The sequence below is a fragment of the Haemaphysalis longicornis genome, unplaced genomic scaffold (assembly GCF_048455015.1).
Source record: "Haemaphysalis longicornis isolate Haplotype H1 unplaced genomic scaffold, Haemaphysalis longicornis Haplotype H1 scaffold_2, whole genome shotgun sequence".
NCBI lineage: Eukaryota > Metazoa > Arthropoda > Arachnida > Ixodida > Ixodidae > Haemaphysalis > Haemaphysalis longicornis.
In genome coordinates, this window is record NW_027526295.1 from 97,720,955 (window position 1) to 97,733,988 (window position 13,034).

General features: G+C 50.5%; 1 protein-coding gene across 1 annotated transcript; it reads right to left on the reverse strand.

The window, feature by feature from the left end:
• Positions 1–630: 630 nt before the first annotated feature.
• LOC144169047 (uncharacterized) lies at positions 631–2,071 on the reverse strand. Its single transcript, XM_077698044.1, has one exon. It carries the CDS (start codon positions 2,040–2,042, stop codon positions 831–833), a length of 1,212 nt encoding a protein of 403 aa, XP_077554170.1. The 5' UTR covers positions 2,043–2,071; the 3' UTR covers positions 631–830.
• Positions 2,072–13,034: the final 10,963 nt, after the last annotated feature.

A 13,034-nucleotide genomic window follows, 5' to 3' on the forward strand; every position in this document is an offset into this window, starting at 1 on the left:
GCGAACATCCTCGAAAAAACCTTTCCTTTCCGCTGCCTTTGTGGGCGCGTACACACAGATCAAGCGCCATTCGCTTGACGATAAAACAAAATCGCACACAACAAAACGCCCACACTCGGACGCGGTGACGGTCTCTAGGGTTGCCCCCAAACTCCTTCGTACCAACAGGGCAACACCCGCAGACATCCCGACCGCGTGAGCAACGCACACGTCATACCTCGACGCAAACGGGCGCACCATACGATCTGTCTGCTCCTCTCTCTCAACCTTCGTTTCTTGTACTGCCACTATATCCAGGTCCTGTTCGGTCACTAAACGATACAACTGATTCTGCCGTCTCCTGTCAGCAAGCCCCCTGACGTTAAGCGTGGCAATACGGATTGGCGTGTTTAAATACACCAGGTTAAGAGAGAAAACAAACAGATCCCAAAACATTTACACTGGTACATTTGAAAAAGAAAAAGAAAACAAAATACCGTAAAACGACGAAAACAACCCCCCCCCCCCAAATAAATAAAAAAAAAAAAATCCAATTTGAGCCCGTTGAGAGAGCTTCACTTGACGCGCGTACATACAAAAGCACCCCAAACCCCTGCCCTGGCACGAAGGAAGAACTCTTCGACACCCAACACACCCCCCAAAAAAACGCGCAATGACCGCAAGGAAAACCCTTCGACACCCGACACAGAACCAAAAACCCACGTAATACAACCAACGACCTTAAGCCCATCACTAGAACACGCCCTGCACTTTCCTTGCTTTTCAACGACACACAACGACAATTTAAAAATACTTTTAGCAGTTCGAAAGCGGAGTCAAGGATGGCGTTCTTACGCATTCTTTGTTGCCGTGGGTCCTCTGTCGTAGGGCGTGTTAAGCTTCGGCTTGAAGCTCGAGCGCCGCGACGTAGGTCCCACACTCACCGACCCCACCGCTACGGAACCATCCCCCCCTCCTCGTTGCCCGACACTGTCTTGACCAAGGAGGTTGTCTTGACGCGGCCGCTTGGCCACAGACTGGTCCTGGTCGCCAGTTTTCAAGTCGACGCCCTGTTGGGGGGCGGGAGTTTCCAACGCCGGAAACTGACCCGCCATGCTCACCGGGCTCTCACCGTCGCCATCGTACGTCAGCTGGTCTCCTTCGCTGGCGCTTTGCGCAGGTAGTACTACGACAGCGACCGACTCCTTCACCTCAGCGCTCTTTTCAGGCGGCGCGTCCCCCGTCACCGGGTCTCCGCCGCCCCCTGCTGCAGCCGCCTCTGCCTCCTCCTCGTCCATGATGTTCTCCGTTCGGTCTACATCCCCCACCGGTCCGGCCACCTTCGCGTACGTCCGCACGCACTCGTTCGCTTCATGACCGAAGCGGCGGCAGAGAGTGCAGCGCGGCACCTTGCAGTCGCGCCTCATGTGCCCCGTGCCAGAGCAGCGAAGGCACTGCGGGGCCCTGCCGGGCACGACCACGAGCGCCTGCTCGCCTGCGACACGGAGCTGGTGGGGCATGTCCTCAGCCCTCACGCCCGCGTTGAGCTTGAGGGTCACGGACCGCGTCGTCGAGCCCTTGTCGTGGACGCCTTGTACACGCCAGCGCTCCCGTGAAACGTCGCTGACCCTCCCGTAGGGAGCCAGCGCAACTCGAACGTCGTCCTCGGTCACGTTGTAAAGCAGCCAGTGGAGCTTCAGCCGCAGGTCCTGGTTGGCAGGGTCGATGACGAGGCAGTGTCGACCTTTGACTTGAAGCTCCTTTGCTTCCAAGATCTTTTTGACGCCTTGCTCCGATTTGAACGTCACCGCCCATACGTGACTCATTTGGAACGCCCCCAAGGCAAGCACCTCAGGGAGCAATTCCAGCCGAGCCAAAGTATCGCGGAAATCTTCAACGCGATACGGGCGGGCGCGCATGTCACCGTGCAAAAAAACTGTGTTAACAACGATACGTCCTGTAGGCAATGTCGGCAACGAAACTTGATAACTATCGTCCTGAGCAAACATCCTGTTTCCGCGGCCAACATGGGCCGCATTAACCGCTCCTGAGGAGCCCTGCATCCTGCGTCCGTTCACTGCGGTGGCCGGAAGCAGAATCGATTGAGCTACGAGCCCACGCGAAGACGGGGAAGACAGGTGGTGTACTCACCAAACATATCTACGGATTCCCCCTGCGTTCTCGGCAGGGTTCTTTCGCGACCGTTGTTGTCACCAGAAAACTCCAGTTTAAAAAATCAAATAACAGAATTCACTGGCACCACCGGGAATCGAACCTGGAACTTATAGACTAAGAAAGCGAGTGCCCGTTGTCTTACCGATTGAGCTACGAGCCCACGCGAAGACGGGGAAGACAGGTGGTGTACTCACCAAACATATCTACGGATTCCCCCTGCGTTCTCGGCGAATGCCACGTGAAAGCGTCACGCGACCACTCCCGCCCGTCTAGCGGCCCTGTGCGCACCTTGCTCATGTGCTTAGCGTTACAAAAATTAAAGGAAGCTCACACCAATGCATGGCATCTCACTTCCTTACGCCAATGTGCTAAAGCATGTGGCCTCCAGTGTTCACGTAAAAATCACAGCTCCTTGTCGTCCGCCCTCACGCCAAACCAAGGAATACATTCAAATACTCCTTGATGGCCAGGCCATCACTCCAAGCCCCAGCATCAAGATCCTGGGCCTACATCTTGAGGCTAACACCAAGAGTGACGTCTCCTTGCAGCGCCTCAAAAACAGCAATAATCAAATCATACACATGATCAGGGGAGTTCCCACCAAGAAGCGAGGCCTAAAGGAATCCGGTACCTTTCGATTAATTGAAGCTTTTGTCCTCTTGAGAGTCACTTACGTCAACCCCCTGTCTTCTTCTCGACAATGAAGACATAGAGATGCTTTATATAATGATTGGAAAGGCGGTCGAGCAGATCATTGGTCTTCTAATGAGTGCGTCCACACAGAGGCTGCTTAGCACGGGGCTCCACAACACGGTGGAAGAGCTGATAGAAGGCCATCTTTCTAACCAGAAGGTCCGACTCAGAACAGCGGTGGGTAACCGCATGCTTCACCAGATTGGCTGGGCAGCCCAGAATGTCACTCCGCTTGACGTACTCCGAGACTCTTGGCGAATAAAACTAAAGATGCTCCCTTTGCTTAAAAATATGAACCCCTCAAATGACGACGGTCACCGAAAAGAATGCGCTCAAGCGCTAAACACCACCCTCGGTGGGGATCATGCAGTTATCTACAAAGACTCCTCCAAACTTCGAGTGCAGCAATACGCCATCATCGTGGCTACCTCCAGAACCAACCTCCTTGCGTGTACCTCTCTTACGACCCTAGAAAAGACGGCAGCAGAAGAGGCAGCCATCACCTTGCCAGCCATCACCAGGGGTTCGGAGGGTAGTCACCGATTCCCAGCAAGCCTACTGCAATTACTGGTCGGGTTGGGTGTCCTGACCTGCACTGCGCGTGCTAAAAAACCACTCCCCAAACGGTTCCATTCAGCTCATCTGGACACCCCCTCACGCTTCAATTGAGGGCAACAAATACGCCCACCCAACAAGTCTGCGCTTTTACCTCCCGTGCTATGGAGCTGCACGAGGACAGTCACCCGCTTGTCACGTTCAGGGATATAACCCATCATTATCGCCTTCTGAGACAGACCGTACCTTCGCCTTACCCGGACCTTTTCAGAGAACAACAAAACAACAAAATACCCTACGACTTTTATAATCTGGGCTCTTTCCCACATCCTACGCGCCTTCACTTAATGTATCCTAATTGCTACGACGCTGAATGGAAATTTTGCTCAGAAGAAGGAACACTCCGCCCCGTAATTGGGGTGTGCGACTTTAGCCCTCAGCACCCTCCTCTCTTTCCATCAACTACCCAACAAGAGCAATTGGAGATGCTGCTGTCCAGGCCCTCTCTACCTACCCAGCTTCAGAGGGTGGACAAAAAACAGGCCGCGTGGACTGCATATGGGCCCCACAGAAGAAGGAATCACTCCCCAGGACTGCACTGTGGGCCGTTCAGAAATCTGAACAGAAGTATTTCTTCCTCCTGCTCCTCCTTCTCTGCCGCAAATCTCGTCGCCTCCGTCCGCGGCGCACAGAAGGAGTAGTCAGATCGTCTAACACCGGGTTGGAGCTTACTTTAATTTTATAAAAAAAGTTTCCACTCTTGTGCTACACCAATACAACTCAAACAAACACCGTTCATGCACCATGCATTGATTTAACCTTACCAAGAATATCTCTTTGAAGTAATAAATGGTGTGGTTAAGTGTATGTCACTTCTCTCTGGTTTTACTATTTGTAGAGCGATGTGAGTGAATTTAAGTGACGTCGCAAGGGTAATCGTTTTGGGTGCCGTTTACAGCTTTGCTTTCTAACCACATTCACGGGGTGGATTGGCGCATTTTTTTTTGCTTACTATTGTAATAACCAAGCCAACGAGCGTTCCTAACTGAATGAACGCGGGCGATGCCGGTTAATTATGTATATTTTGCCTCAAATGTACCACAGTTTTCTTCGCGCTAAACAACGGGGATGAGTATGACAAGCGCCAGCGGTTCACGAGTTTCGAACGCTTATGACTATATAAACCGCTTGGCTTTCGAAGCCTCTGGGGTATACGCCGCGACAACGGAACGCCGTGTGCCTCTACTTGGGTCCAGCGAGCGAGCTACGACAAGGCGAGCCCCTGAAGTGCTCTGAACGTAAAAGAAGGGAAACTGCCTCCTTGTTCGCATCACTGGTATACACGTTCCCGGATAATAACTGGGAAACGCCCACCTATGCTTTTTATTTATTGCTGGCTGATCTAGTGAAACATGCCCATGCCCGATATTGGTAGTATTTAAAATTAACGGGGAAAGCTGATTTTATTCAGATTTTTCGAAGTTATAGTGCGTTCGTTTACTTCGTGCAGCTTATCAATCACCTTTAACTTCGTGAGTATGCAGAAACAAATTGTTTTTGATTATCTTGTCATTTTTTAATGTTGTGATCGTGGCATGGAGTACGTGAATTGTGTGTATTATACGAATTCAGCGTCTGCTGTCTGTATTTTATTGTATGGTTCAAAGGCATGTGTTATCATTACATGCTGAAGTTTTTTGTGTAGCCTTACTGTGAAATTAGATCTGGGTGCCCATACGTGTTGCCTATGGCCCTGCAACCAATATATTTTGCTGTATTGTTATACATAAAACTATAAGTGAACAAATAAAAATATGTATTCGTGCGGGAGGAATACGTATGATTCTAATTATACACTCATATGATGTCATCACACTCTGTGTGACCTCATCAATTCCATCGCAAGAGTATTACCCACAATTCCTTTTCCCGCATTTTGGGCTTTCCAAAGTTCTGTGGCGTCAGCTCGTCATGTCACAAGACTTCTTCGACTTCTCTTAGATATTACCATAACTCATCTTCGTATAATGTGTATTTTATGGGAGAAGCCCTTCAGAGACTCGGGCTGTCGGTGTCTCATGTCGTCGTGGTATCATGTAGTCACGATACTAAAACACCGGGGCACCCGTTTTCCAACGCCTCGCGCTCGAACGCTTCGGGCTTCAAACAAAGCTCTATACCTCTACCACCGAACGGTTTAATCTCTGTGGGCAAAAACGCGAAAGCGTCACGAATACTCTTATACGCTGCATGCGTCGACACTTCCCAGGTTTCGCTTAGTGGAGATGGCCTGTGTTTTTTTCGCACTAACATTCAACATATCCAAACCTTTTTTTCATAAAACCGTAGAATATTTTATGTGCAAAAATACTTTTTTTATATAGCACGTATCCTGAGGATGGCACAATATTTATCGAAGTCAGTGATAGAATACGTGGAATGGAGGGTATGCCTTCCTTTATGTCCTGTACTCGTCAAAGCGGCCGTCGAAGCGGCATGCGAATCTCGTCTTTCTCACTCGCGGCCAGCATCATAAATTCGGGAGCTGCAGTCTTCGAGGCTTCGGGGACGAGCTGAGTCTCGCACGCGGCTCCATCGACCGCCCAGCAGCGCCTATCTCAATCTGGACGGGCCAATGGACGTCGTTCTACGCGGACGCTTGTTTTACGAGCCACGATCCCGCAGCCAATAAATGTACGCGTGCGACCGTCGGCGGGGGGCTCCCACGCTGTGCCTTAGCAAGCAGGCGCGTTGTTGAACAGCAGCGAAAGGAACCGCGCAGAGGCGCTTACCCAACCGTTAACGTTCGCCAGCCCCGACTTAATAGACAGAGTGCGGCTATCGACGACCGTACCTTCGCATAAACCATGATTCCGAGCGCTTAGTGTTCTGTGGCTTAGTCTTTGCCCCCCCATTTACAAGACCACCGCTAATTTGTTTCCATGACGAGCGCTACATGGAGACATTGATGAAGGCGTCATTTGACGCCAAGATAGATCGGGTGCCCGGCTTGCTGGGATGATATCTAACGCTGCGAAGGAAGCCTTTGTCTTTCCAGCTATCACATCACCCACGTACCTCCACTCTTCTTGGTCGTTATCTTAAAAAAAAAAAAGAGCAAGTCAGCGCTCGTTTCTTGGGAATCAACCCGTGCCGCGGCGTATCAGGCTTATACGACGGCTCAATGGCACGCTCGAGGCTCCCGGAGATGCCTGCGCTAATGCGAGTTCGAGGCGTGCGGATCGCCGCCGCCGATGGATATTCGTTAGCGGAAGATTCGCGGCGAGCCTGCGTCGTTAACTTGGGCGCACGCGATGTCATCGCGCCGAGCCACGCATAGGGTCATTAATTGAAGAGATAAGGCCGACCAAAAGAACCAAGAGGGAGAGGGGAGGCGACAGAGACTGCCGTTGAAATGAAAAGCGGGCGCCGAAATAAATCCGCGCTCCACCTCGACCACGGGCAGTCATCGGTTTCAGGAGTCAACCGCATGCAGCTTCGGAAGAAGAGAGTGCCGGCTCTTTCTGCATCGATATCTCCTCGCCATGTCTCCTTTTGCTGCGCGTGTTTAGGTTTGGCGGAATGAAAACCGCGGCTGACAAGGGCAGCTTTACGAGGCGGCAGATCTATGGGCAGCGCAGGGAGAGCCGTGAATGCGCGCCGGCGTCGTCAAAAGCGCCCGCGGGAGGACCCGGAGGAGGGCGGACCGGGGTCGCTAATTAGAAGCGTGGACGTGCCGAAACAAAAGGCGGACCTGTTTGTCTTTTGCCCATTGGTCGGCCGCATAGGAGGCTCGTTAGTTTTGCCTAGCAATGACTTCTCGCGGGGCCCGCAGAGCGGTCGAGATACGCGACGGGGGAGAGGGGGACGGCTGGGAGAGGGCTGTCAGGTCGCCTGCAGTGTGTCCCCCCTTACGTATGAATATGCCTCAGGCGGCAGCGTGTGCCTCTGCTACGCTCTCACTTCCCCCCTCTCCCAGTCGTCCGTTATATTAATGCCGTGACAGGCGCATTCCGAGCCGCTATGCGCGCTTGCGGCACCAAGAGTTCGGCAGGGACCGACGGAACAAAAATCTACAAAAAAAAAGGGGGGGGGGGGGGTAGGGGAGGGGGGTCATTTCTCCGTCGTTTTCCCGACGCCTGGATGTATATGTTTCCCTTATTAACGCCTCGCGATGCGCGGCTCGTTTTTTCCTCTTCTTGGCGCGCGCGTATCGGCCTGCGCACGCAGCATCGCATGTGATGGGGCCCTTTGTTGCCCCCTCCTCCTCCTCCTCCTCCTCCTCGTGCGATGTGTACGTGCTCGCGTCCTGCCCGTCTAATGGGGGCCAACACGCCTCCCCGTGCTGACCATCTGAGCGGGCCTTTGTTCTGGTGGCGGGCGCCGTGAATGGCGACGCTAAGCGGCCCTAATGACGCCCCCTGGCTGCGCTGCCCTGCAGGAGAAACACGACGCCCTCCCGTGACACGCCGGTGTTCGCTGCCAACCGGGCCCGGCCTCGGATGTGTGAGAGAGCGTCTTGGACGGAGATCCCGCCGCGGTCACTCCCGCTGATGGATGGCCCACATTGGCTGCTGCTGGAACGTGGTGACGGCGTTTGTTTTAAAGCGAAGCTATGTCCCACTGATGGCGTTCAACGTCGCTACATAACACGGTTTTACGCAATGTTTTTACACAATTCAACTTAACACAATGGGTTCCACAAAGCGATGATGATTATAAGCGAAGGCACAACAAGCTCTTCAAAAAAAAAAAAAAAAGAAAAAAAAAACATGCTTCCCGTGATCGGAATCGAACCTGCCATGGCTTCCTGGCGTTATGCAGCGAATGTGTATCCCATTGCGTCATCGTGACTTTTTTCCTTTAAGGAATTAAAATTTTAGAAAATGCAAGACAAGTAACACACAATATAAACACTAACAGACAGCAAAGGGTGAGCACGTCAGCCTAACAAATTTAGGTCGGCACCATTGCGATTGTAGGGTTAACGCGCCGACGCAACGCAGGCGATGGAGGCGCGCCGTAGTGGAGGGCTCCGGATTAATTTTGATCACCTGGGGATCTTTACCGTGCGCCGCAATCTCGTAGACACTGGCGTTTTTGCTTTTCGCCTCCATCAGAAAAGCAGCCGCCGCGGCCGGGAATGAAAAATCGGCACCATTTCAAAATTCAGGCAAGCAAGCACACGCACCCGAAAGAGGCAGCCACTCCGGTGGTTCACTCTCCGCTGCATAAACACTCCGCACCATGGCCGCCTGTCCCCAAAAAAATGCGCTTGGTTTGCCTAGGGGGTTACGCATGCCGATCAGTCATGCGGCGCTTCCACAAGCTAAACAATCCTTGGAGAACAAAAACGTCATATGGCACCCGGTTAACGTCTTCAAATGGCAAGAAGCGAATGGTGTACGGAGTGATGTCAATGTCCTTTTTGAGTGTCCGTTTCAAAACGTCCCAGAAGAACACAGCGTCACGGCAGAGCACAAAACAATGGTCAATAGTCTCTGGTTGATTGCACAACCGACAATTGTCTGACCAAGGGATCGACATTTTTTTTTCTCGCGCAGCCATGTTCTAATGGAAGCGTTTGCGAATGAAGTTTAAATAAAAACGTTTTGGCACTTGGCGGCACGTATATACGATTGACACGGTCTAAAACATTATTCCTATGTTCCCGCAAGTATGACTGGCGATAAAGAGGCACGGGGAACATTACGAATTAAAGTGTTCGTCATTGCCTTCCTTGAAAGAATAAACAGGTACTCCAGAGAAAACCGAGCAGTAAGGAAATGAAAAGTACCCACAACTTCCTTTAGCAAACCCCATGGCGGCTTCTTGTTAACCTCACCCGTAGAAACAAGGAGAAAAGGCAAATGGGAACTTATGCGCTCTTGCAGTATAGTAAGTAAAAGTGGATGATCCGCCAACTTCTAGAAGAAGAACCGAGACACAAGTTGGTGCACAAACAAGTGCATTAACTTGACGCCACCAGACCCTAAAGGAAGAAACAAATGATCCTTGCGCATTGGCCCCCGTGCAGATCCCTACACGAAGGTAACAAATAATCTGTGTAGAGCCTGGACTTTAGCCCGCGCACAGTGCAGTGCCTGAAGCACATAAACAAGCTTTGCTACCAAGAAGACATTGCAGACTTGCGCACGGGCAAATACAGAAAATTATCGCCCCGTCCATGCCTGCGAGGCGCGCTTAACATGCATGAGTGCTGAAGACCAGTGTGGTCCTGAATTTATATATTTGGTGCAGAGGCACGCCAAGGTATTCAAGCGGCGTATTGTCCCAACTAATACCCGCAAATTTGGAAGGTTTGGTTGCCCACTGGCCGAACCAAAACACCTATAGTTTAACTTTTCTCCATATTCATGGCTGCTCCAGACACGTCACAAAACTCCTTAGTCAATATGAGGGCTTCGTGAACACTACGCTTCGCAGCATTAAAATAGGTGATGTCATCTGCACACGTAAAAACTTTAACTTCACATGACGCTAACGAAAAACCACGTACCCTTTGGCTCTGTTGTATGCTAAGGCAAAGAGGCTCTATGTACAGGGGAAAGAATAGAGGCGATAGTGGACAGCCCTGCCTAACAGGCGGCCTGCATCTGAATTGGCTTCGAGAGAACGCGATTGACGACGAGTTGTGCACAGTGTTGCCATCGCTGGGCGTCAGACATCCGCTAAAAAGCAATAAGAAATCCGCCAGATTCCGCTAGATTCTAAAACATATCCGCTAAATTTCCCGCTAGGGCCTATTTTATTTAAAATAATAGTGCAATTTCGTATGATAAATACCTTTATCATTCTTAAAAGCTCGCCAAAACTACGAGAGCTGAAATAATATATAAAAGAGTCTTCCAAGGAGTCTAACAGAACACTTCAAGTTTCAGTGCTGCGGTGGTCGTCATTGGTCAACCTCATCACAGAAGAGGCTAAAAGTTATAAATGTTCACATTGATGAAAAAAAAAAAAAAAAGAACTCACGGGTCAACGAAAAACACATCGAGGTTTTCGTCGCCGCTGTCGTCGTCTGACACCATCTCCACGGGACCGCTGGTACTTGTTGAGGGACCAGAAAGGTGACTTGGTTGCACATACGTTGCAGATGTCCCGATTGCACTAACAACTGCTGCGGGAAGTTCGTAATCAAAACAACTTTTCTGGTGTCACTTCAGTCCCGCTCTTACGAAGAGGATGGCGTTTGTTGTTTCACGCTTCAGCTTGTTCCTCATCTTGGATTTTACTATGTTAAGCTGACTGAACCTCATCTCTACTTCGGCATTTGAATACGGCAGCACGAGCATCGACATGGCAAATCCGGCCAGCTCGGCGAACGCGTTTTCGCCGAAGATACGAGTGAACTTCACACCAGAACGACTGCGTGGACGATATTTGCTTCCAGTCCAGGAGGGTGATTTTGCTCCACTGGTTTTGAATTTTTTCGATTGTCTCAGAGCCGTTTTGAAACATCACGGATTTGTTTGTCTGAGATAGGCGGAGAAAGTCAACAGGAGCACTCATAACCTCTGAAGTTAAGCAATTTCTGCCCTTTTCGAGGACACGGAAATGGTTTCTTGCAGGGCGATTTTGAATCTGTGCACTGCGTGAGGTATCCGCCAGAAATCCGCCATGTATGAAAATGGCCCGTCAAAAAATCCACTAGCCGCTAGACTAATTTTTTCCCCGTCAGAATAAAATGAAATCCGCCAGATTTAGCGGAACATCCGCTAAATTGGCATCACTGGTTGTGCAGTACAATGCTTGTAGCAAAGCTGATTGCGCCATCCTGACACGGTGGAAGCAGTTTGAATTTTCGACTGACTTTTCCTCAGGCTGCGTTGGAGGAAGTTTCACGTTTTAACCATTTTTCTCTTAAGAAAGGGGCTTTGGTTTTTTTTTTTTCTCTGGAGTGCCGTATTTCTTTCTTTGTTTGTTTGCGTGTGTGCGCATGCGTGCGCGTGTGTGCATTCGTGCGTGCGTGATAAGATGTCACAACCGAGATGATAAACGCATCGAGACGGAGATTCAGCTGGCTGCAACTTGGTGCAGCCGCGGAAGCTTCAAAGGAATGCGACCGAAAAAGCACGCGCGCACGCACTCGCACGCGCAAACATTCGTACACACGCACACATACACGTTTCCAGTTAAACAAGTTACCCAGTGCAAATATCCAGGTCTCATTACATCGAATCTATCTTGGAATGCCCACATAACCCTCACAGTCTCCGTGGCATCACGGCGGTCATGGTTCATAAAACAGCTATTAAAACACTGCGCTAGCAGGACAAAACGTGTTGCATACACACACCTGCTACGTTCATTACTGGAATATGCGGACGTTTTCTGGGACCCGCGCACAAAAAAAGACAGTGCATGTACCGGGGGTGTTCATAAGGTTTATTGAACATCCCCAGTATTACGTAAACCTATTGCGTAAAACTGAATTACGCAATAGGTCCTAGCTCCCAACCTCGTATCATGCCGCAAAGTTCACCGCCCCCAAACTCTGTTCAGCATTGCCAACTAGACTAAACTATTATGACTACACGAGCAACATGACACAGTGCGTGAGAAGCGGATGAAGCTTGATAAAAGAATTAAGGTTCCACGCAGTAAAACACGCGCACACCTTTTCTCTTTTCCCCAAGGACTATAAGCGCTAGGAACGCTCTTTCGTATGGCGTCAACGCGTCGTCTTTGGATTCTTTTTTACAGCAGAGCTGTTTGAGCTTGAGTTCCAGCCCAAAAATCGGCGCAAAAAAAGTAAAGAGGAGGAAAATGCTAGGCCAAGAATGGGCGAGGAGAGGGGAAGGGGGGGGGGGGGGGGAGTGGCAAGGAGCCGACGAGCAGATGTGGGGAGTGCGCATCGCGGTGCACTTGGCTTTTCTATTGCTTTGACTTTGCATTTCTTAGAGTTTTAAGCTGAAATTTCTATAGCTTAAGGTTGGATTTTTTATAGCTTTACCTTGGCCTTTTTTTTTTTCGTCCCGCTATACCTTCAAAAGTCTGTACGCTTCTGTAATGCGTCTAGTTTATCCCTTGTTTTGCCTCAGTGCCTGCAGTTTGCAATATGCATTGTTTTACAATGTTCTGTATACACTTCTGCCTTAGCCGCCAAAAGGCTGCTGGCAGTCGAACAAATTAATAAACCTTCGCACATACGCACACACACACACGCACACGCATGTATGTACTCATGGACAAGCTCTTACGTGACACTCGTAAACCAAAGGCGAAAAAGAATGAGCCATGTGTCATAAATGGAAATCGAATCTGTATTCACCTATCACCAAAAATCCTTCCGATTTCAGTACGACGGTTGAAAGAGCTGTACCGAATTTTTGGAGCTTTACCATCTTGTGCACACGACGCGCTCCCATGCCGATGCCCCGAGCCGCTCGCGCGCCGGCGCTCCGCGGCTGACGTCACGCTGCCCCACTACGCAGGCATGGCTTGCCGCTGATTGATTGATTGATTGATTGATTGATTGTAGGGTTTAACGCGCCGACGCAACGCAGGTGATGAGGCGCGCCGTAGTGGAGAGCTCCGGATTAATTTTGACCACCTGGGGATCTTTAACGTGCGCCGAAATCTCGAACACACGGGCGTTTTTGCTTTTC

Excerpts from the sequence above, each read along its gene's own strand:
- LOC144169047 (XM_077698044.1), bottom strand. The coding sequence starts at position 2,042 with ATGCAGGGCTCCTCAGGAGCGGTTAATGCGGCCCATGTTGGCCGCGGA.